The sequence below is a fragment of the Anopheles gambiae genome, chromosome 2 (genome assembly GCF_943734735.2).
Source record: "Anopheles gambiae chromosome 2, idAnoGambNW_F1_1, whole genome shotgun sequence".
NCBI lineage: Eukaryota > Metazoa > Arthropoda > Insecta > Diptera > Culicidae > Anopheles > Anopheles gambiae.
The window spans coordinates 22,975,651-22,998,825 of record NC_064601.1 but is presented as its reverse complement, the minus strand read 5'-3'; the positions used below and the strand labels follow the sequence as shown (position 1 = coordinate 22,998,825).

The window sequence follows — 23,175 nt, the reverse complement described above, 5'->3', positions numbered from 1 at the left end:
AAGTCTTAAAACCATTTCCTAAATGATTTAATGCAGTGAACTCCATATGAAATGTGGAAATTACTAGAGACCAGAACCAGAGGAACAAGAACTGCCACTGCGGCAGGTCCGAAGCGGTCGCGTGGAACCCCGAGAAAAGGGAATCACCACCGCTCAAAAGGAAATGTGCATCTCAATCCTTCGTTGGCTGAGAATCCCTAGTACAGTTTTCAGATCGACAATTCAGAAATGCTTCATTCGTGTGACCGATATGGACCTCATCTGATGCATCTTCTTTAAATAAAAAATGATGTATTTTCTCGCGCAGATAAGCTATTCCCCCCCCCCCCCCCTCCTCCGCTTAACACATCAAATATACCGAAAACTTTCGATACAAATTGAAACTCCTACCGAAAACTACCGATAAAATATTGACGCTCCTACCGAAAACCGCCAGAAAAATCTGGCCACACTGGATACGTGTTGACGGCCGTTTGTTGTTGTTTGGTCGCGTTTGAAACAAATCGCGCGCTCTCCGATGGCGGAAAATCCGACCGGTGGTAATCCGACACAAAATACAACGAACAATGCAGGCTCATCGAATCGTCGCGGTGGCTCTTCTCGCGGTGCTCGAGGAGGCTGGCGTGGCAATTGGAGAGGCAACTATCGTGGCTACCGGCACCAGGCCTATGTGCCCAGAGAAAAGCCGGTAGGTTTTGCACTGCCATCGTCGTCGGCCGATTGTTCTTCCGGATCGGGACCACCCACCCAAGTCACCTGCTTTTCGACGAGCTTACGAGACAGCGGCTGTGAATACGTTGCATGGAAGATATACTTTCCCAATGAAGGTACGTGGGAGGGGGAATGGCTATGCGTTCCTTTCCCGGCAACGTACGGTGCTCACCTTCCTTTCCCCGTTTTTGTTACAGATTATTCATCCAGTTCGAAGACGGTCCATCGTGTGCGCGCCATGCAGAAGCATTACAGCGACTTTGCCGACCTGTACGATCTTCCGCAGGTGAAAGCAACCTGCTGGTTCGAGCTAAAGCTAGATGCATGCGACAACGATCAGCAGCTCCGCACGCAATGGTCCACGCTGCGACAGGATCTGATGGACAGCCCGGAGCACACGCTTGCCTGCATTGGGCTGGCAATGCACCACACGCTAATGAGCCAGCAGCCGACCGGCAGTACGCAGAGCGATGCAAAGCTCTGTCTGCAGACGATTCGGCCCCGGATCGTCGGTTACGGCCCGGAGGTATCCATTTCGTCGATCAAAGTGAGCAGCATGGGCAAGCTGGTATCCGTCCGCGGTACGATCATTCGTGCCGGCGCGACCCAAATCATGAACACCTGGTGTGCCTTCCGCTGTGCGCAGTGTGGCAGCGAGCAGGCGGTTCAGCAGAAGGATGGAATCTACACCACGCCCACCTCGTGCCACAGTGGGTGCAAAGCGCGCAGCCATTTCGTGCTGCTGCAGCAGTCCGCCTTCACCCGCATGGAGGCGTACCAGACGCTGCGGCTGCAGGAAACGACCCAGGGCTCGCGGACCGTGGCGGGCAGCGCGGCTAAGAACATCGAGATCGAGCTCACGCACGAACTGGTGGACAGTGTGTGCCCGGGGGACGATGTCACCGTGACCGGCATACTGAAGGCCCGGTCGCAGGACGGATCGGACGGCGCGGGAAAGGCCAGCATGTTCAAAGCGTACCTGCAGGCGGTGTACGTGCGCAGCAACAAGAACGTGCTGGCCAACTGGAACCGGCTGGCGGAGTTTACCGAGCTGGACATGGAAGCGATACGGCTGATCAAGGCGGAACCGTCGCCCTTCCGGCTGCTGGTCCAATCGCTCTGTCCCACGATCTATGGGCATGAGATCGTGAAGGCGGGTCTGCTGCTCGGGCTGTTCGGTGGGATGGCCAACACTGCGCGCACCCGTGCCGAGATACACGTGCTCGTGGTGGGCGATCCGGGCATTGGGAAAAGTCAAATACTGCAAAGCTGTGCCAATGTGTCACCGCGCGGGATTTTCGTGTGCGGCACGAACTCCTCCAACGTGGGCCTCACCGTGACGGTGCGCACGGAGAAGGGTGTGGGGGCGTCGCTCGAGGCGGGTGCGCTGGTGCTGGCCGACCAGGGCGTCTGCTGCATCGACGAGTTCGACAAGATGTCCGGCCACAGCGGGCTGCTGGAGGTAATGGAGCAGCGGTCGGTCAGCGTGGCCAAGGCGGGCGTCATCTGCACCGTGCCGGCCCGGACGACGGTACTGGCCGCGGCCAACCCAGCCGGTGGCCACTACAACAAGGCGAAAACGGTGTCGGAAAACTTGAAGCTACATCCGGCCCTGCTTTCGCGGTTCGATCTGGTGTTCATTCTGCTCGATCGGTCGAACGAGCGGACGGACAATCTGCTTACCGCCCACATCCAGAAGGTGCACGGTTTGGCCAAGGCCGGCTCGTCCCACCTGCAACCGCAGCCGTCCCATCCGTTCTTTGACGCGTCGGGCCACTGCTCGTACGAGGAGGAAGGGGAGCCGCCGCTGGAAGAGCGGTTACGGTTAGCGCCGGGCGAACAGATGGACCTGTTGCCACCGGAAATCGTTCAAAAGTACATCGGTGAGATAAATCGTCTTTTAAATTTATGTTTGTGAGAGAAATAATTTAATTTCTTTCCCCCTTTTGCACAGGATACGCCCGCAAAAACGTGCAACCGAAGCTGACGGCCAAGGCGGCCGAGGAGCTGCGCGAGTTCTTCGTCGAGCTGCGGCGGGCCCACAACCATATGGACATGATACCGGTCACCACCCGGCAGCTGGAGGGTTTGATACGGCTAACGCAGGCCCGCGCGAAGATTGACCTCTCGCCGGAAGCAACAGTGGCCCACGTGCGCGATGTGTTGGCCATCCTGCGGCAGAGCATGCTGGACGTGTTCAGCACGGACGAGGGTGATCTACAGTTTACCCGCCTGACGAACGGTAGCGGCACCAGCAAAACGTCGATGGTGCGCAAGTTTGCCCGTGTGCTTGCGTCCCGCTCGGCCGTGACCGGCACGACGCTGTACACGATGGCCGAGCTGCGGCAAGCGATGGCGGCCGGTGGTATTGTGGCCAACTGTAACGAGCTGATCGACACGATGAACATTCAGGGCTTTCTGCTAAAGAAGGGACGCGATTGTTACAAGTTTATCATCGAATGAGGAGCAACCAGTGCTTTTGTTAAAATGACGAGTAAACTTTATTTCTGTACAGAGTACACTCCCCCCCCCCCAGTTGCGCTTGGAGAGCATAGTTGATTGTTCCTCACACAGTCGTAGGTGTGATCGATTCGAGGGGGCTACAGATGGACCCGGTTCGATTAACATCTCTATTTACAATCTTTCGCGTTCGAACGATTCTTCTTCATTGCGGGATACGTTTTCATCGGTTTCATTACACACTACACGATACTTATCTCTATACAGGCTATGGCTACACATAGTAGGAGGAAGGTGAAGGCGATGGGATCGTAACTGTGCTAAAGGCGGAAGGCGTTTCGTGAGACAGGTGTTGTTCCCGCAGCTGAGCTTGAGGGACGGATTATCTTTCTACTATGTACACACGGGACGATCGGGGCTGCGGAAGCGGGAAAGCGGATAATTTCGTCGTTTGTCTCACATCGATGGACAGTGTAATAAATAAAGAAACCCGATTCGCGATAGCGCTTGGCAGCAGTTCGCTGGTACGGATGTGGTTTAACGGACAGCCTCTTCCGGGATGGCAGCCGGCTGCTAGAGTGACCATCAAAGCAAGACACGTTCGAATCATAGATCTGCAGGGGAGAGAGATAGGGAGAGAGAAAGCTCATTAAAATGATTGAAAATTCAGCCTCAACCCGGCAAGGTGCACTCACTCATCGTTTCCTGTTGAATTTCGACCTTGTAGCTGGGATTGTCGTACGCCGCATCGTTCTTCCTCGGTGGCGTTATCGTAGCACTCTGCACCCGACGCCTTGTCAGTATCAGCAGCAGTATTAGCGTGGACATAACGGCCAGCGCTGCAATGACGGCGACGACCACCAGTGGCCCGTAGTAGTCTCCATTCACGGCACCGGCCGCACCGGCAGCTGCCAGTTTATCTGCGAAATACGGGAAGAATTCGTTGCAGTGAGCGTCGGTCCTGGGATACAGTGGTGGGACCTCGGAATCGAATCGATCCGGAGCTGATTCCGTGATCGGAATTAATTCCGGAGCTGGTTTCGGAACCAATTTCGCAACCGATTCCGATTCTGAAGCCGATTTTGAATCCGAAACCGATGCCGAAACCAGTTTCGGAGCCTATTCCAGGACCAATTCCGGAGCCGATTCCGATTCCGAAGCCGATTTCGGAAACTGATTGCGGAATCGATACCAGAAAACTTTGGAGCTAGCTCGAATCGATTCTGACGAAAATTTCACTGTGCGAACCTACGAACCTGTCTTTCCGGGCACGGCAGGACCGCCGGGTTTGGTGATGAAGTTGACTACGTTGCTCTTCTTAATGCTACCGTTCGTGAGGTACATCTCAAGCCACAGCCGATACCGGGTGCCCGGCTTCAGGTCCGCAATGAGCGTCCCCGTCGTGGAGTCGTGCTTGGCGACCTTAAATACACTGCAAAATGGAAAAGGCGAAGCAAGTGTCAGCACCTCCGCAAGCAGCAAGATGTCAAAGTCCCCCCCCCACCCATACCTTGAATCTTCCTTCCCACTGTCACTCTGGTAGATCGCCCGGTAGATGTTGATGTACTTGTCCTCCGGGTAGGGCACACCGGACCAGCTAACCTCCACGCTGGTCGCCTTTATCTTGCTCGCGTTCACCACCACCTCGAACCCGTACACGTCCACCCGCTCGGCCGTCGTGATCGGCAGCATCTCTCCGGCCCGCACCTCCTCCCCATGCCCCGGGAAGGGAATGAAGAAGATGCCCACCTCGTAGCGCGTCTGCGGCTGCAAACCCTCCACCGTGTACTCGCTCAGCGCTCGATGGATGAGCGGCGTCGCGTGGTACACGATACTGTCGATCTCCCGGTACCGCAGCTGTATCCCGTCCACGTAGTCCAGCTCTTCGTCGTCCAGCTTGCGCCAGGCGATCTTCGCCCAGGTCGAGTTCACCTCCGCCGCCCGCAGCTCCGGATCCTGTATGATCTCCTTCAGGAAGTTGGTCGGATGGCTCATGTGCGGGAAGTGGCCGGTACCGATACCGATCGACGGTGGCGTAATGACACGATCCGACGGTGTCCGCACCGTGTACACCTGACTAGACGGTTGCGAGTTGACGTCGCGCAGGATGAGCGTGATCTTGACGCGATACTCCGTGTTGGCGTTCAGGCCGGGCAGCTCGAACTCGAGCTGGGGCGTCGCGATGAGATCGTCCGGCGGGGCGAACACCTGCGACTGCCAGGTGCTGGTGTCGTTGTTGCGGGTGCGCGTGTACCGCAGCTCGACCCGCCCGTGCAGCCCGACGTACACCTGCGGCACGAGAAAGATGACGCGCACCGTGTTGGGATCGATCGCGTCGAGCGCGAGCACCTTCAGGTCAACCTGCAGCGCGGAGAATGCTAACCCACCGGCGTGTCCACCCGGACCTGCATGAGAAGGAAACGAATCGGTTGGTATGAGTTATTGTGCCACGGAAAAGGGGTGCCTGGAGTAGGAACAAGAGAGTTGGGAAGAACAGCGTCCCAAAAACCCGAAAAAGCGCAGTTAGTAGGAGGAAGTGATAAAACGGTCGGGTTAGCGACAGAACGGGTGCGTTGGATGGATAAAGTAAACATGCGTATGAACCTGGTGCCGGTGCCGATGGTGGTAGTGATGGTGGTGAGTGTTCGTGCGGTGCAATACCAAGCTCCACGTGCGGTGGTGCGTGCTGATCCGTACCGTACTGGTTGTAGTTGATGCCATTGCCGGTGGTGGCGGGCGGCGCCGGAAGCTGTGGCTGGTACGGTGGCACGTTCTGGCCGTGCAGTAGACCATGCCCGGGCGGTGCCGCCAGCTGGTTCGGATCTTGCGAGTGTATGTGCTGCAGCAGCTGCTCGATGCGTATGTTCGGCGGAAGGCTGCCGGGACCGTTCGGGCCGAGCACGCTTAGCAGCTGCTTATCGAGCTGCGAGCCCTGAGGTGGTTGTCCACCCTGCTGCGGTACGTTGCCACTAGCGCCGGCCAGTGCAGGGTGCAGGTACGGGTTAAACTCACCGCCGTAGTGGGGCTTTAGCTCGGGGCCGTAGTAACCGGGCGGTCCGGGCCGCTGTACGCCGAGCGTGGCCGGCTTCATGCCCTCCTCGTAGCTGCCGTAATCGTACTTCCCGTCGTCCGCCGGCTCGTCGACCGGGCGCGTGCCGGCAAAGATGTTGTTAAAGTGGTCCTTCTTGCTGGCCGTGGTGGTGGTGGCGGGACCGTCCTCTTTGGTGTACTTTTTGTGCGGTTTCTCCTGCGGCACCTTGGGCGGTTTGCCGTCGAGCGTCGGGTAGAACGGTGCGGCCGCCGGCTGCTCCTTGTCCTTGGGCGGTTTCGTCGGCAGGAACTGATTGATGATCGTTCCCGGCATCAGCAATGGCTTCAGCACGTCGTTCCCTGCAAATGCAAACGATGATGTCGGTTGATGGGTTGGCGAATGAATGCAAAGAATGGCGCAAAGGGTGCAGTGGTACAATGAGCGCAATTGTGCGGTGTGTGGCATGATCACAATCGTGTCGGGAGGGAGTGACAGTGTGTAGAGAGGACACAAACACACACACACAGACACACGTACACACATTCCGGGGTGTAAAGATAGAGGAATAGAGAACAGAAGCACTCGACAAACAAAACGTTTGACCTTTTTGTCGTGTTTACTTACCGCTTGCGATGCCATTATTGTCCGCGTTCGGGGTGCAGGCCCAGTGCTTGCAGCACTCTTCGCCCGGGATCGGCATCAGCCGGGCGTTCCGCGAGCCACAGGGCAGATGGGAGGGTGGGGCGGCCGGTACGGGCGGGCAGGCCGGCCGGCACTCGACGATACCCGTGTCGCAGTAGCAGTGCTGCTCGCACCCCGTCAGATTGCTCGGTATGTCCGACCAGTTGTCGAAGAACTGGCCCTTGTACTCGCACGTCCCGTTGTCGATGCAGCGCATCCGCTCCGGGCAGCAGCGGGGTGCGATCGCGCGGAAGGTGGCCGGTTCCGGGCCCCACTTGAGGCAGTGCGGATCGAGCACGTCCAGCCCGAACTCGGACGGGCACTCGATCTTGGCACAGTGGACGCCGGCCTCGGTGCACAGGCAGAGCGCGTTACATTCGTCGTGGAACTGGTCGTGCAGCCGGTACGGGCGTCCCTTGAACTCGCAGCCCGCCGGCTGGGCCGAGGTGTCGGCCTGCTCCGCCGGACCGGCGGCCGTCGTGGACGGCGAGGAGGAGGAGGAGGCCGGTGCCATCATCATCATGACGCCACTGTTCTGCTCGTGATCGTCCAGCGTGACGTCGCAGAACTCGCGCTTGCAGCACGGATCGTGCGGATCCGGCAGCACCACGCACTGTTCCGAGCGGGTCGCATTGAGCGGGGCGCACCGGGCCGCACATTCCATCTCGCCGTCGCTGGTGCAGGTGCAGATCTGCTCGCAGCCCACCTCCATCCGCTCGTTGATGCCGTACGAACGGTTCTTGTAGATGCAGCTCGTCACGATCGCCCGAGCCGTGGTGGTGGTGGTGGTGGGGATGGTTGTGGTCGGTTCCTCCGATACGGGCGTTGGTTCTTTGGGTGGGTGGTGGTGAGGAAAAGAGGGAAAAAGAGAAGATGTAAGTTACGGGGTGAGTTTGACATTAGAGATGAGTTCGTTCGGAACCGTCGGTATCGTCGGAATCGTCCGAAACCGCTTAATACCGTTCGGAATCATCCGAAACCAACGCTATTTTTAGTATTAGTGAGAATCGTTCGGAATCGTCGGGACCGGCCGGAACCGTCTGGAATCGTCCGGAACCGTGGAAATCGTCTGGAATCGTTCGAAACCGTTGGAACCGTTCGAAATCGTCTGCAATCGTCCGGAACCGAAGGAATCGTTTGGATTCGTGGGAATCATCTGAAACCGTGTAAATCGTTCGAATTGTCTGAGATCGTCTGGATCCAATCGGAACTGTCCGGAACTGTGAGAAACCGCCCAGAACCATCTGGAACTGTCTGGAACCGTGGGAATTATTCGTATTGTTAGGGATCATACGGAACCATCCGCAACCGTGGGTGTCATCTGAAACCGTAGGAATCGTCCGGAACCGTCCAAAGTCGTCGATGGTCGAGAACCATCCGAATCTTCCGGAATCATCTGGAAATTCTGGATGGTACCAAGTCGCAATGTTTAGATAAATTCTGGTTGTTTAATTTCTACTCGATGATTTCGGGTATTCTGGACAATTCCAGACGATTCTGGTTGATCCAACCCACTGGAACAGGTTCCAAAATGTACAGGAACCGTTCGGACCCAGTTTCGCTTTGCTATCAATTTTGTCCAACTTCAGTCCGAATGGGAGTCCGAACCAACGTGCGTGTGGAATCGTGCAATCGCGCAATATGCAAAACGTTCGCCAGCGAAGACCCAGTTTCGCGCCCAGCTTGCTTGACCAGGAAGTGCGGGAAAGCCACACCGGCGCCCGAGTGACGTAAGCTCGCATTTCGCTTTTTCCGTGCTGCAAAACCACCATCTCCGTTGGTCGCATAATCGCGATCGTGGTGCAGCACGCGCGACTTGCGACTCGATTGGATCGCATCTGATCTTCGATTTCCGTGTACGTGGCCAACACCTTTGAGACCGGTTGCGCCATCTTACCTGGGGTGGCTTCTTTCGCTCTCTCTCTCTCTCTTGCTACATGAACTACAATTCAAGCCGATGTAATTACATCGATGCGCCAACGATAACTTACCGACACGTCCATCGGTGAGCCGCTCGGACGGGCAGATCAGCGTGGCGCAGCAGTCGTCCGTCTTGGACGGATTCTCGTAGCAGCCGGCGGCGAGTGCCGTCTTGCCCCGCTTGATGAATGGCCGGCCGCAGCGCGGCTCGCAGCGCCATTTGCCGTCCTCCTCGCAGTGGCACCGCTCGTCACAATCCTTGTCCACGGTGGCGTTCGTCTGTGAAGTGAAAGAAACGTAGCAACATCTTACAACCGCTCTCGGGTGAAACCCACCAAACCATGGAGCGATCGAGTTCGATCGCCGACCAGAAAGTGATAGTTGTTTGTGGAGTTTTCGAACATTTAGAGTCTTTAGGCGAGAAGAGAGCGAGATCGCCCGCTGTGGGGGGAGCGGATTGGACAACGTTGGGACAGTTGGGACAAACAAAGATGGGGAGGACGTTTCTGCTGGGAGCGATCGGCAAAAGGGGGCACACCGAAAGCCAAGTAGTCCCACGCGTTGACAAAAAGCGATCACCATTCAGCGCGATCGACAAAAAAAGCGATCGAATGTAGGTTAAGTGCTTCTTCATGCTTGGTCGTGCCGTGGTTTGCAGGTGAGCGTTTGTGTGCAGCCGCACTGAACTGAACGAACCAGTGCCAGTGTATAGAACGGCAACCAATTGGTTGGGGGTTTTTTTTAAACCATGGCGCATCTAATGGTTGCCTCGGGGGGCCAACTTTGAATATTTGTTCTGCGATCTTGCGGTCTCTGGAGTTCCCATTGCCCTCAAACTCGAGCTGGAATGATGACATCAAACCCGTTTAAATGTCCGCTCGGCATGGGAACGTGGTGCAATACTAATCTAATGACGGAGAGGTAGGTCCACCAGTCAAAAAGGTAATGAAAAATCGATCCGTTTGCATTCTCACGGTATGCACCTCAGCGTGGCGGTTGTGGACAGCGTAAGGTTAAGGGTACAGCCAGCCAGACGAAGCATGACGAAATTGAGCAACATTTGCAGACTCTTGGAGAAGCGCACGAAATTCCAGGCTCTCCAGGGCATGGTCTAAGGTTAAAAGTGATGTTTTGAAAGCAAGATTTTCATAGCAAAGACTCATCCGTTGGGATTTTGTATGCACGATGTTCAAGCGTTATTTCCTGTATTTCCTATAGTCATTGCGAACTTCCAACTCGTTTGCTTTACATAACACCCTGAACTTCTCTAGCCGGTTTTGTTCCTAGCTGTGCTAAGCTTTTTTATGCCCTTGTTGGGGAATGAAGCTACGCTGAAATTGATAGCTCCCTGGCCCGAGGTTAGAACAGGCAACTAATCTACCCAACACCTGGCTGCTAAATCAGGTTGTGTTTCGAATTTCGATTGTTTCGGCGCACCGTTTCATGACGAAAGTTGACGTCCGAAGCGATATTAACTAAAACCCAAAACCCTCGGGTCTACCTTCTACAAACCGTTGCTGAACTACGACTCTTGCCCATGTGCTTCGCGGGTCTTGTTAGTTCAAGACAGCAACAGACGCCTCTACGGCGCACACTACGATTAGACGAGTTCAAGGACAGCCACCTGCGCACACATTCATCGCGTACTCATCGCGCCTTCTGGTGCTCTGGTTTGTGGCGGCGAAGGTACGCGCACCAGTAGGCCACAGATTATGCCCCGGCGCTAATGTGACCCACTTTGGGTGTGTGTGTAAGCGCACAATTGCTCCAATGTACCCCCACCTTGGGATCGCCGCGTTTGCGTTCCATTTATTCGCAAGATTGTTCGCGGATGTGCGCACCCTCAAACCATCGTCTCTAGCGTTGCGTAAGGTAGCGCCTACCGTGCAGCTTCAGATGCAATGGCAAGCATATGCGTGGCGAAGCAGTAAACTAAAGCACGGCAAGCACGCACGCCACAACACCGTAACTATGCTGGCAGCTTATGTTGGTGCAGCTTAGCCGAGCAGGCCGGATAGGGCTGACACTGATTGCATGCATTCCTTCAAATATGTGTCACCGCGCGAATGGGTGAAGGTTTCGCGCACCTACGTACGCAGCTGCAGCAGTGCTTCAAGGTGCTCCCGTTTTATTTGAGGTCAAAGGGTGCATTGGAGTGCGCTGCAGTGTTGCAATGCGTGTCTGAGCACATTATTTAAATCGGCGTGTTAAGCAATCGATTTGAAATGTCACGCGCATTGCCAGAACGGAACTCATTAAATCTGGTTGTTGCTGTCTGCCGGGCCAAACTTTCATAACATCCGTCCTCTGCACTGCGTCACAGCTGGTTGTGCGTGTGTATGTGTGGTTGGTTCTATCCAAACAACGATCACCAGCCCCTCCCCGGTGAGCCACTTTCAACGCTTAGTTAAGCATCGGGGCATTACACCTCCCCACGAGCAAACAAACGATCAAACTGGCTGGCCATTAGAAAGCCACCCAGCCGTGATCGCCTCCATCTAGCACTTCCCTTCCCTTCTTACCTTGTACTCGATGCCATTGAATATACACTCTCCCGGTGTCATCATCGCCATTTCCATCGACTTTCCGTCGGCCGGCTCCAGCCCCGGTTCCGTCCCATCCGTCGACTCCATGCTCACATCGCTGAGGTCATCGAACGCGGGCGGTTTCGTGCTCTGGTCGGCTGCCGGTGCCCGTCCCGGTGGCGGCACCGTGGTGACCAGATTCGGTGCGGTAACGAAATTGATCGGTTCGGCCGGCCCGAAGCTGATCGCCCGGCCGCGCACCTCCGCCGACGCGCGGACATCGCTCATCTTGAGCAGCTCCTCGGACGAGCTTTCGCCGCTCGGTAGGAAGTGGTTCAGTATCGAGGGCGGCCGGTCGCCCGCCCGATCGTTCGCCTCCTCCTCGGGCGATTTCACGTGCAGAATAACCGGTTTCGGGGCGGCCACTGTCGGTGGTGCGGTGGAAACATCTGACACCGTCGTGGGTGCGATTGTTGTTGTTGTGGTGGTCCTATCCGCGTCTTCCTGCACGGTCTTGACCTCGGGCGGTGTGCTCGTGTCCGGCTGCGCCGTTGTACCTTCGGTAGACGGGGCTGACGTGTCGAGGGCCGCTTGCTGCGTGGTTGTTGTGCCATCCACTTGTGCCGGTTGATCGGTCGCGATGGATTCGCCACTATCGGCAGTCGGCGGGTTCGTCGCTAGTGGCAGTACCTCGAGCGGCGATCCGGCCGTCGTCGGTTCGGAGGGCTCTATCGTGTTGACGATCGTGCTGGTAGCAGCCGGGGCGAGCTCGTCACTGCCTGCTGACGTCGCGGTTGGAGCTGTGGAAAGCGAAACACACAAAACCCTTCATTAGACACGGGAATGATCGGCACGGAAGATGTGCTGGTGTGCTGTCCTACATTCCCGTTTGCACACACACGCTGGTGGCAGGTTTCGATACAGTTTACCTAATCTGTCATTGCAGGCTTTGCGTCCGGTGCAACATGAGTGTATCGCCGGTATCGCCTACACTAACGCTAAGTCGTCGTGCGCGAAGAATGCGCTATGATGGTACGTCACCAGCGCCTCTCCCTAACCTGCAGCCCGAACCATATTCGATAGGCTGGACTTTCCCTTTGATATTGGCCCGCTTTCTAGTGGCTGTCGGTGCATGATGGCTTCATTAAACCGTGCAACAACTATTGGAGTTGCTTCCAATTTAGGCTTGCAAGCCTAACCAACAACACCAACCTAAGCGTTTGTTTACTTCGCGTGTTTGATCTTGAGCTGCTTCACTTGTTTACCAGCCAAAAGATTGAAGGACGTTCGCGGTTGCTTGGAATCAAACAACAAGAAACTTATTTACAAAAATCACCAAAAAAAAGGGCAACATATTTACACAACCATCCATCCACATGAGTCAACAGCGATCTTCAATCGTTTCATACCAATTTTGCTCCTCGAATCACGAACTGGAATGGTAATTAGCTACTTCTTCTTCTACTGCTTTATAGGCAACAAAAGGGTGAAAAGGAAAAGAGACATCATTTCCCAGGGTTACCTGGGTACTGTGACTGTCCGCTGTGTGTGTGCCCTGCAATGCCGCAATTCGGTTTGAATTTGGATCACACACAAACACAAATCAAGACAAACGAAAATGTTTGGCCGCGTGGCAAGGGATTCTTGGTGGGTTTGTTGCCCCATGCGTGAACGATGGAGCGCGAAAAGAGGCAAAAGAGTAACAGGGTAGGATGTGTATTGAAGAAGATGAAGAGAAAAAAACAAACGCACAAACACATCGATGAGAGATGTAATTTGATTTGATTGATCATTAGATTGAACCGTACCCTGCCTCCCCGAAACCGTTAAAGGGAAAGGGAAGGGGCCCTGGATTTGCTGTTGTTGTTTTGTTTCTTCTGTTCGTTAATTTCCCGCAGTGTTAATGATTTGAATGTGTCGTTATGTTTGCGTTCCATGCTCTGTTTGATTGAGTTTTGAAGTTTGTTCGTTGTTTTTATGTGCGTTCCCTGATGAATGGTTTGCGGGGACGTAGAACTTCCTTACTATCCTCCATCAACACCTACCTTCCGCGTCCTGTGCCAGGGCTGGCCAGCAGAACATCAAGCATACTGTTGCTGCTGCTAGTAGCACCAATCGACCCTTGGCTGTGTCCATTTTGGACGTCTTCTTTCGAACCATTTTAAGCTCGGCGCCTTGCACCACTAACCAATGCACACTTTGTCACGACTTTACACGGTTTGAATAATCACTGCTATTGAGGCTTCTTCGCACTAGCATTGAAGGGAGAGGGGGAAGGGGAGAATATTTCTAGTTCACTGGGCACTCACACACTTCAAACACTGTTGTAACGATCCACGATAACGAATCACTGGTTCACGGGTTCGATCATTCGATCGATTGCGCTACCCGACTGGACGGCGCCTTGAGCGGTCACACACACACTCAGGCCACACACCTGGGCCACTAATTTCCCTTTTCTCACGCACTCGCCGGCCACTCGACGCACCCGATTTTCTCACACCTCCACCGCCACTCACGCTGATTAATTTTTCACAGGCTACCGTTGGGACACACGATTGTCATTTCTTCCATTGTGGATGAGCTCACTGGATGAGTCGCCCTTCGGGTTAAACACACTTTCAACTGCTGCAGTGTTCGTCAGCTTTTGTGGTCCTGTGGGTGATCATAAAAAAGAAAGAAAGAAAGAAAAATTTTAAATTAAGAAAAGTGTTTTTCCCCGACAGCTTCATGAAACATAAAAGCACACTTTGCTTCGGAATAGGAAAGAAAACAACAACCGGCGCGTAATGAATGCTGTCGTAATGACCTGCGGGCCATTATTCTTCTACTGCCTGCTGCTGCTGCTGGGATATTGTTTTCCCTTTCAAAGCTGTCTCATGAGTTGATTGTTTTCATTTTTGTGTTTTTTTGGTGTATGCCAATTGAAATTTTTGGTTTTAAATTGCGTTCAAATCCGTTCGGTTGACAGAAATTTACGTGATCGAAAGGTTCGGTTTGGCTCGCGGCGATAAACATTGGAGCACGGGAAAACGGAAGTAAACTTAAACCTCAAATCCCCCACTGACTCAACGCAGCGTCATAAAGTTCGCAGTTTCACTTTCACGCTCAAGGTAAGATGATTTTGCACGATTCCGGAAGGGGCATTGCAAGCAAAGTCGTAAAAAAAAACAACCAAAAAGCCGTTTGCCACGTCACACTACAATTTGCACGGCAAAAAACCAAACCTCGAGCCTACCTTTTGGGCTCGAACCGAACCGAGTGTCGAGTTGTGTTGTGCGTCTCGTCGATGAACCATAACTGACACAGCGTGGAGAAGGTGTAAAAATTAAAAGCAATACCTCATCCCTCCCCCTTAACGGTGTAGCGCAGGATATAAGTGTCGATGCGTCACTGGGGCCGGCTCCTGCGCCAGGGTCATCATCGTCAACACGCACGCGTCACACGGCACGGCAAGGCTGGGGAAACCCCGGGTGAGGTACAGTGCGGAAATAAAAACACACCGCCGATGAGGCAACTGTTGTGGCAAATCTTGCTTGGACGACGAAGCTCCAATAGTGCGAAGTGCGAGATTTATGAGAGAATTCGATGAGTAATGCACTATCAATCACTGTGCTCATGTGTGTACGTGTTTCTGTGTGTTTGTATGCGATCGGTTACGCGGTAGACGGCGCCTAGCCGCGATCGGTGGTTGCGCAATTGGTGTTCGGTTGCAATTATTTGCATGCCATTTGCGCGCTACTTGGCTGGGTGGTGTTTTGGGTGTTTTTTTACCCTTCTCTTCTTCGTCTACAAAGGGAAAGAAGGGGCAGTGTGAGAGGAGCTGAACGCCCACGCAATACGGTAAACAATGTATTCAGGTCAGGCGGATGGATGATGCACCTAGCCGGAGGAGAGCAAAAGGAAATAGCAAAACGGCAAAGCAATCCTATCCCCCCCGCTTGCGCGGGCGCTGATTGAAGCGTCATTGATTTATCGCTCATTTGCACATAATACCCCTTACTCTTGCCTGCGCAAGAAGAAGAAGAACCGGTACAGCGGACAGGGGGGGGGGGAGGGGGGGGGGGAAAGACAAGAATACAGAAGACTGCGGTAAGTGGTGAAGAAATCATGTTTAGCTATGCACTGGCATTGCCTTTTACCAGACGGGGCCAGGTTCGTCTCATTCTTGCGCATTGAAGTCTTTTGTTACGATGCCGAAGGTCGGGCGAAGTGTTTTGCTGTGTTTGGTTTAATTTGGTTCCATTTCCATATCATTTTCACTGCATCGTTTTATCGCAATTTGCAATAAGATAATGTAAAAATAATAAAGAAAATGCATCTAGTTGGGACCTTTTTTTGTTTGCTATTTGTTGGCCACCCTCGACAGAAACACACACACACATACACTCATTATCGCACTCTCGTTGACATTATAAAGGGCAATCGTCAATCGGCTGACAATGACCCAATAACTCGACTGCTACGGCTTAGAAGCAACTCACGGCGGCACGTGAAGGCTTCAGCATCAGAACGATCGATATGTCTCGAAAGTATTTCTACCCTTGAGGCATAATAGCGCGCACAAACGGCGCAAAGTGCATCGCGCGGGGTTTTGTGCTCAGTCCAACTCAGGTGCTCGATGCTGACATTTAGCGCGGTTGCAAATGTCGACAAAAGCCATCCGGAATATGCTGGCACTGGCGTCATCGGTACTGCACACCGATGGATAGATTGTCGTCCCGGGCTCCGGGGATGAGCAAAACCGGACAGGGAAATTAGTGTCTCTGGTCGACTATCATTATTGTGGTTGTGCTGGAACGGGTTTTATTTCTGACTTCGATGACAAGCAAGCGGTGACGGGCATCAGCGTCGCTGAAGGTTAGACAGGACCGTTAGAATCATAAATTACCAAGCCCGCTTCACTGTTATGGATGTCGATTTTCCAAAACGCAGCGGAGCGTCGATGGGAAAACTCACGATCAGCGATCGGTCGCGATCGTTTCCCAGGGGACGTTGTTAACGATGGCACAAAAGCGTAAACAGCATCGTGCGATTTTTTTTGTTTTGCTTTTCGGTTTGTCCGCTTTAGGCATTATTGTTTTCGGGGGAATTTCGAGCCCGGGGAAATGATCGTTTCCTTCCAAGTGTTTCCGCTATAATTAGTGCACTTTTCAGCCCGTGGTGTCAGCATGGGGGAGGGATCAACAAAAAAAAAAACCCCCGTAACCGTTCATTAAAGGAAGGTGGGAAAAAACTTTACACATTTATCAACTGTGCGCTTCCCTTTCGGGTCGGGGGAAAGCAAAATGTCCGCCCAAACCAATTGAAAGGTGCAGCTGGAATGAAATTTAGCTCCCATTTGCCGACCGTGATTGAAATCGATCACAAAAAAACGATTTTGTGCCGTGATTGTGAGAGTGATCTGGTGTTTTCTCCCAAATGTAACCACGCACTCTTGAGGGTTCGAAACTTGATCTCGGGCTCCCGGTACTGCGGTATCAATGCGAGCGCAGTGCGATTGCCGGTAAAAGGAAAGGCGAACATATTACCACACAGCAATGGAAAGTGGAATAACGACGGCGGGGCAGGCAGGCAAAAATTGGTCCACAAAACCCACCCGAACGGGGTTGGCGAGTCGTTACGAAAGCTGCCCCCGGAATTGGACACTCTCCGACACTCACACGTACGTACACCGAGAGAGAGAGAGAGGCGAGAAAAAGAAAAGTGAAAAGTGAACCATGTCCCAGCCTTGTGACTTGCGTGTGCTGGACGTTTGTTGTTTTTTTTTTTTCGGTGGCAGCAAATGTTCCGCCGACTTTTCCCCCTGTTGGTGGGAAGGGTCGAGAAAAGGGAAGAATGGTTTTTCCAGCCACCCCCGGGTATACTTTGCATCGAATGGAGCCGATGCCGGGCTGATGGCGATGCATGTCGTTATCTAACGCAACACCGCAACGGTTGCACCGGTTGCACGGACAGTCTTGTGGCTCATGGTCCGATCCGGTTCATGTAAGTCGCATGTAATGTGTGGCGGCAGTGTGTTGCAGAGGGCATTATGTGTTATTTTTTGTTTCGTTTTTTGGTCAATTGAGGTGGGATGTAGATTTTTACCCGGTCGAGTTGGCCAACGTTGTAATAGGAGAACGTTTTGGCGTGCGCTGCTAATGGCGTGCTAATGGGTAACATTGTTACGTACCGAAATGGGCTTTGAAGTCTTCTTTAACTCGTTTTGTAAGCTGATTCATAAAAAGAGTGTATTTTTAAGTAAATTATTCTTAATTGAAGGCTCACTAGGGGTTCGTTTCTTGTACCATCATCTCTTCTCTTAATTAGTGAATATTCTACATAATTCAAAGCTGTAGACATTGATATATTCCCGACATTACAGTCTATTTTTGATCGCTTTATAACATCCTATTTTTTATTGCCCACCTAATCTGCATCAATCACAACGGACGAGCGTAATTGATTTATGGCCAGCCGCACGCTCACGTACCTATCTATATATCCTGCCCGTGCAATTATCCACATCCAAGCTCTACATATGACGGAATGGTTATGACTGGCCTCGGACTAAACCTTCATGCGCCCATCCCCGCCGGAAAAGGTTGAATCATCAATGCTGTTCGCTTTATTTGGCCCGCGCGAGCACCCAAATCAAGCTCCCGAGGGCCGTTTGCCTCAACATCCGTATTTGTCCGGGACGAGTTCTGTGTCTGTGTGTGTGTGTGTGAGTGTGTGTGTGTGTGTGAGTGAACAAATCACTTCAAATGTGGTGCCAGCCTTGAGCTGCTTCTGCGCCTCTTGCTTGTTTGTATGCAAATTAACATCGCACACAATCTTACTCAGCCTGTATTGCTTCACCACAGACAACAGGGTACTGTTGGACAGTTGGTCAAATGTTTGGGCTGATGCAGCCTGCTCGCATGGTGGCGAAAGAGAAAGTGAGTCTTCTCTGTCACAGTGTGTGTGTGTGTGTGCGTTTACCTTCCGTTTCCGGCACCAGGGGTTGGGCCTTTTGGAATTTCTCCCTCCGGTGTACTTTCGCGCGTATAAAAATGATTGTATTACCTCTGTCTCTGTTGCCCTTTCTCTCTCTCTCACTCTCTCTATGTCTCCTTTTCTCATCGAAAGTTCCGGTCTGGGTGAGCAAACGAATGACATTATCGTTTCATCTTACACAAAAAAAAAAACTAGCCGGCGCAACAGATTTGATTTATGCTTTCGCAAACAGATGTCTTTCGCTTGGGGCTGCCACACAGGGAGGTGCAAATTTCATTAACATTCCTACACATTCCTACGCAGACGCACACAAACACTCGACTCAAGTGCGGTGTGTTGGGATTTTCCCCCTTCTTAGAGTGGCCAACAGTGACATCACTTCCACATTGTATTCCACGCGGGCGCATTCTTAACTCGAACGAAGATGATGCATAATGCATCACGGCCGCCGGTGTGTATGTGTGTGTGCGTCCACCCTATGCCCGTGACAAATGGGGATGTGATGGAAGGTACCCCTGCCCTGGCGGGATGGTCACTCAAACACACACACACACATTCCATCCCGTGCCGTTGGCGATTGGGGTGTTTCTTTTTGAAAATTTAACGTTCGCACCTTCCCGTCGTTTCACCCACTCCCAGCACCGATTCGGCCCTTGGCCCCTAGGGTTTACATTCTCGCACCCAGGCAGGTGAAGGCACCAAGAAAATCTCACCCTCCTCGCTGCCCGCTCCCCCCTCTCCCGGATTCTTCCACCACTGGGACGCTGAATGGCCGCCAGACGAGCCGAAAGCACGCGAGCGTCAGGCGTCAGAAAGAGCAGGAAAGCACGAGAATGAAGCAACAGCAGCAACAGCAGGGTCACTTGCCCAAAAGGGATGAACCGAACGCAAAAAGGAACACGTAAAAAAACATCACGCAATCGAAAAAGAGGAGGATAGAAAGCGCACTAAAAGAAGGAAAGAAAGCACAGATTCTGGTCTCCGGTCTCTGACAAACAAAAACACACAGCACACGCTGGAAATTAAAGCGAAATGCCGCTCCCCTTCCCCTGCTTCTGCCGCAGCATCCCTTTTTCCAGGCTCGTTTGCTTGCTCGCGACGCGCAAAACCGGTTTTGAAACCGGGCAAAAGGTCCGGGCATCTGAGCCTTTGGGCATGGGCATTTTATGACTGAGCGCTGGAGCGATCTTGAGGCTTCTTGAGGGCCGAAGGAAATCGGTCAACACAGTCGGGTTGGTTCGGGTGGTTCTAAGCGCAGCCACCGCGTTGCTCCGTGCGAGAGACTTGAGCGTGCGGCAGGCCACGAAAAGGGAAGGCCCTTTTTCTATCTGCACGTTTTCATCGCTGGCTGGCCAAGGTGTCTGTGGCTGGCAGCATGTTTGTTTTGTTTGCTCACCCCGTTGCTCATTCCTCCTTTGGTGAACAAGCTGAATCATATATTTTCTGACCATATCTGTGTTGTTTTCCAAAACTTTATCTATCATATGATTATCTCGGTGGTATAGCATTATTAAACAGCGTGGGGTAACAAATGATCCACGGAGTTGTGTTAACAAACGCCTCTACATGGGAACGATGGAATGTTGATGATGAGTTGCCCTTTCCACCAGCTCTGTGAGGAGCAGGTCTAGAATTTCACTTCCCCAAAAAAACAAAAAAATCCATTCAATCTTCTCGCGACGGATTTTGAGTTTCTCTCAGGTTCAGTTGGCATGTTTCATTCGAATCTTTTGCGAGCTGAGGTCACAAAGCCGATGGTGCGTCATCATCCACCGAAACTAAACCCTGACCCCCATAAGGAAGCCGGACTGACCGGGTTGCGTCCATGATCGCGCCCTTTGTCCCTCTGCACACGCACGCGCACACTAATAAATCAGCAAATGCGGAAGTGCCGGCACACAAAAGCACGGTGACCAAAGCGGAACCGCCATTTTCCATCACTTCCGAAGCAGCCCGAACGCGAAAAGCGCATCAATTAATTAATTTAGGCAATTGTTTATCGCCCATCTGCCCCAATCTTCAGCATCCGCATCACTTGACCACTTTAAGCAAAACGACCGCCGCTCAACGAACGGAGAGATAAAGAGAGGTAGTATGGGAGAGAGAGAGAGAGAGAGAGAAAGAGAGAGAGAGAGGGAAATGTCACACGTTTTGTTCTGTGGTGGCGCGCAGTCTTAAATAATTTTATTCAATTTGATGCCCCGGCCCGTGACGCGAAGCTGACGTGACGCGGATTTTGTATTCGCTGTCGCTGTCCAGTCGGGTCGGGCATTTCCAGCATTCCCGTTGACGCGTTTCCGGCGTTGATTTGTCGCGTTCTGTGAGTGTGTGTATTTTTTTATTATTATTAGCGTGCTTGTGACCGGCTCCACTCCAGTGCTCGGTCTGACTCACATCCGGGCAGCGCTAAGAAGCGCGTTGGATCATCTCAATACTCGTTTAGAAGTGGAGTGCATTTTGTGCTTCAATAGGACCGTATTATCATGACCGTTGCAGCACGGCCGAGAGAGTGCTTCAGCTCGGCAAACACTGTCTGACCGTCTGTGCCCCCCCCGGCTGGCAGGAGGAGGGTCGAGGCCCGCAAAACGGCTAATCAATTGGTCTACCAAACATTTGCGGGACCGCCGAACAAATCCAAGCCACAGCCAAGCCGCTCGTCGGCGTAACTCATGCGTACCAAACGCCGTGCCAAAAGCAGCAAATTAGTAGTAGGCGCCTAACTGCCCCCGACAACACGACAACGGACGGCCCGGTTACATGAATTGCGCCGTTCATTAGCCGGCAACCATTACCGGCCCCGTCTTTGCTTTCGATTTGCTGGCACGTGTTGGGCGGAGCGGGGCCAAACGGTTCCTTTTGGTGCAACAACAAAAAATGCAGTTTTCCTTTGTTAGTGTGTAGCGGGATAAGCTTTGTGTTAAACAATATTAGATAAGCAGTCTGTTTGAGGGAAAAATGGTTTCGACTTAAAATGTTCATTTTTCAAAAAAACAGACTTCACAACGGTGGAAATCGATGGGGGAAAGTGTCGTGCTGTGCGCGTCTCATTAAGTGGCAAACTGTTGCTCGCTGAGGGGGGGGGGGGGGCTATTGGGCGGCGATGAAAACATTAAAACCATCAATAAATATGCGCTCCACTGGTCGGCAGCCCGTGTGACCAGTTTATGAGGGGGGAGAAAAGTGATCGCTACCGTCGCCCCGTGGCCTTGTCAAGCGTGCCGAAGGGAAAACCGCTCCCAGGTGTTTTTCTTACATTGGCTTTTTTTTCCTCTCTCAACCACGGAGCTTAAGCTCATCTTCACACACACATACACACACAGACTGTTGGCATGGGCAAACAAAAAGGGAAGAAGGGTGTTAAACTGGTACCGCTCTTGGCCGTGATCGTGATAAGAGAAAACGCGCTGCCAATGAGAAAACCGATCGGTCTAATGGTCAAGCAAGTGAAACCCGCTGCCCCGTTTGGGAGGGAAAACACTCAGCCCGGACAGCGAGAAAACGGACAACGAGTGGGAGAGGAGAGGAGATAGGTGGAAAAAACGTTTTCAAAATGGCTTGTCGCTGTCGGGGGTTTCGAGTGAAATTGAACACTGTACCGCGGTTGATCGGCCGGGTGGAAGAAAGTGAATAGACGCGCCGCCACCACCACCAGCACTCACCACATCGATGGTGCTTTTGGAGTGTTTTTTTTTTTTATTTCGCTTTGCCTGCTACCTCATAGTGCAGGTTTGCGACCTTCCCTGGCTTAACAAGACGATGATTTAATGTCCAATTTCTCACACTCATTCAATGCCGTTTTTATGCTGCTGGTTGACGCTTGCCTCCAAGCATCAAGGGGAAGACTATCTATGCACAAAACACGTACCACGAGCACGAGCAATCGCTCCCAAAGAAAGCACCGGCAGGCTGTAAACCGTTCCGATCTTACCGACTCACCCCACTGTGTTTACCTTCGAAAAGGTTACGACAAATCGACGCTAGGGATGCAAAAAGCTCGTCGCTCGTCGCTCGTAACGTTTGAGCGGCTTTGGCTTTAATCCCCGTGCTATTTTTTAACTAACACACACACACACACACAACACACACAGACTTACACACGCAAGCTCCAAACCGAACCGGTAAAGGCATTGGCGCTTTCTTCGCACACAAAAGCTTGGTGTGGCAACAGTCGGTCCTTACCTTTTTTGTTTCTTTCCTTTTTTTTCCACCGATGCTGGGCCTGGTCGCTTAACTGGCGTGTGTCGTGTGGCCGCTTTCGCTCCGTTCTAATGCTTTCTTTCTGGTTTCTCTTTCTTTCGTCGTGGCACGAAGGGTAGCGGCAGCATACGGAAGAAGGAGAAGTAGGGAGGCAACATCCACCCCTTAAGACACGTGGTGCATTGGGGCAGAAAATTGCAGACGGTTCAGTTAAGGATCTACACTGAGCACACGCACGCACACACACACACTGAATCTCAGTGACTCACGCACACACACACACTATCTCTCTCTTTATTGTAAGCTAGACAGAGAGACACGAAGCACCAATTAGCGACAGTATTCAACAGAAGAAAAAGAAAAAGAAATCACACACACAGATCGTCTCTAACGCACACGGGACGGCTTAAATAGCACGAGGTACGCGCGCAACGATCCTCACACGTCCGACGCGAACGGCGATCAAATCTCATCTGGCGAGCTTTTTCCACCGCGGCGGCGGCGGCTTGCCACACGGTCCCAAAACGCTTCAAGCGGTTCGCGTTTAATGCGTGTGACGGGGGTTGTTGTGTTGTTGCGTCAAATGCTGGTGCGGTGCGGGTGGGGTGGCTCGTGCCGGAACCGGTTTTGATTCCATTTGGCGTGGTGCGAACGAGACGGGCAATGATG

The 23,175-nt window shown here is 52.8% G+C and overlaps 2 protein-coding genes across 6 annotated transcripts; one reads left to right on the top strand and one right to left on the bottom strand.

The window, feature by feature from the left end:
- The first annotated feature begins 473 nt into the window (after nt 1-473).
- Nucleotides 474-3,199, top strand: LOC1273388 (DNA helicase MCM8). The gene is made up of 3 exons (XM_312356.4): nt 474-827; nt 909-2,594; nt 2,666-3,199. The coding sequence occupies exons 1-3, from the start codon at nt 518-520 to the stop codon at nt 3,172-3,174; spliced, it is 2,505 nt and encodes an 834-aa protein (XP_312356.3). The 5' UTR covers nt 474-517; the 3' UTR covers nt 3,175-3,199.
- LOC1273389 (putative epidermal cell surface receptor) lies at nt 3,189-22,993 on the bottom strand. Of its 5 annotated transcripts, none has more exons than XM_061643522.1 (10): nt 22,489-22,993; nt 13,374-13,983; nt 11,326-12,128; nt 8,875-9,082; nt 6,827-7,714; nt 5,776-6,561; nt 4,682-5,576; nt 4,428-4,603; nt 3,867-4,091; nt 3,189-3,785 (listed from the first exon to the last, which is right to left on the bottom strand). In XM_061643522.1, exons 2-10 carry the CDS (start codon nt 13,486-13,488, stop codon nt 3,778-3,780), a joined length of 4,104 nt encoding a protein of 1,367 aa, XP_061499506.1. In that variant the 5' UTR covers nt 13,489-13,983; nt 22,489-22,993; the 3' UTR covers nt 3,189-3,777. The 5 variants fall into 5 exon arrangements, with proteins under 5 accessions (XP_061499506.1, XP_061499508.1, XP_061499509.1 ...); XM_061643524.1 differs by having other exon boundaries at nt 5,869-6,561; XM_061643525.1 differs by lacking the exon at nt 22,489-22,993 and adding an exon at nt 14,567-14,628 and having other exon boundaries at nt 5,869-6,561.
- Nucleotides 22,994-23,175: the final 182 nt, after the last annotated feature.

Coding starts and splice junctions, on each gene's coding strand:
- LOC1273388 (XM_312356.4), top strand. CDS start 518: ATGGCGGAAAATCCGACCGGTGGTAATCCGACACAAAATACAACGAAC. Junction 828..908: donor GATATACTTTCCCAATGAAG/GTACGTGGGAGG, acceptor TTTTTGTTACAG/ATTATTCATCCAGTTCGAAG. Junction 2,595..2,665: donor AATCGTTCAAAAGTACATCG/GTGAGATAAATC, acceptor CCTTTTGCACAG/GATACGCCCGCAAAAACGTG.
- LOC1273389 (XM_061643522.1), bottom strand. CDS start 13,488: ATGGTTCGAAAGAAGACGTCCAAAATGGACACAGCCAAGGGTCGATTG. Junction 12,129..13,373: donor CCTGGCACAGGACGCGGAAG/GTAGGTGTTGAT, acceptor CGCTTTCCACAG/CTCCAACCGCGACGTCAGCA. Junction 4,604..4,681: donor AGTGGGAAGGAAGATTCAAG/GTATGGGTGGGG, acceptor TCCATTTTGCAG/TGTATTTAAGGTCGCCAAGC.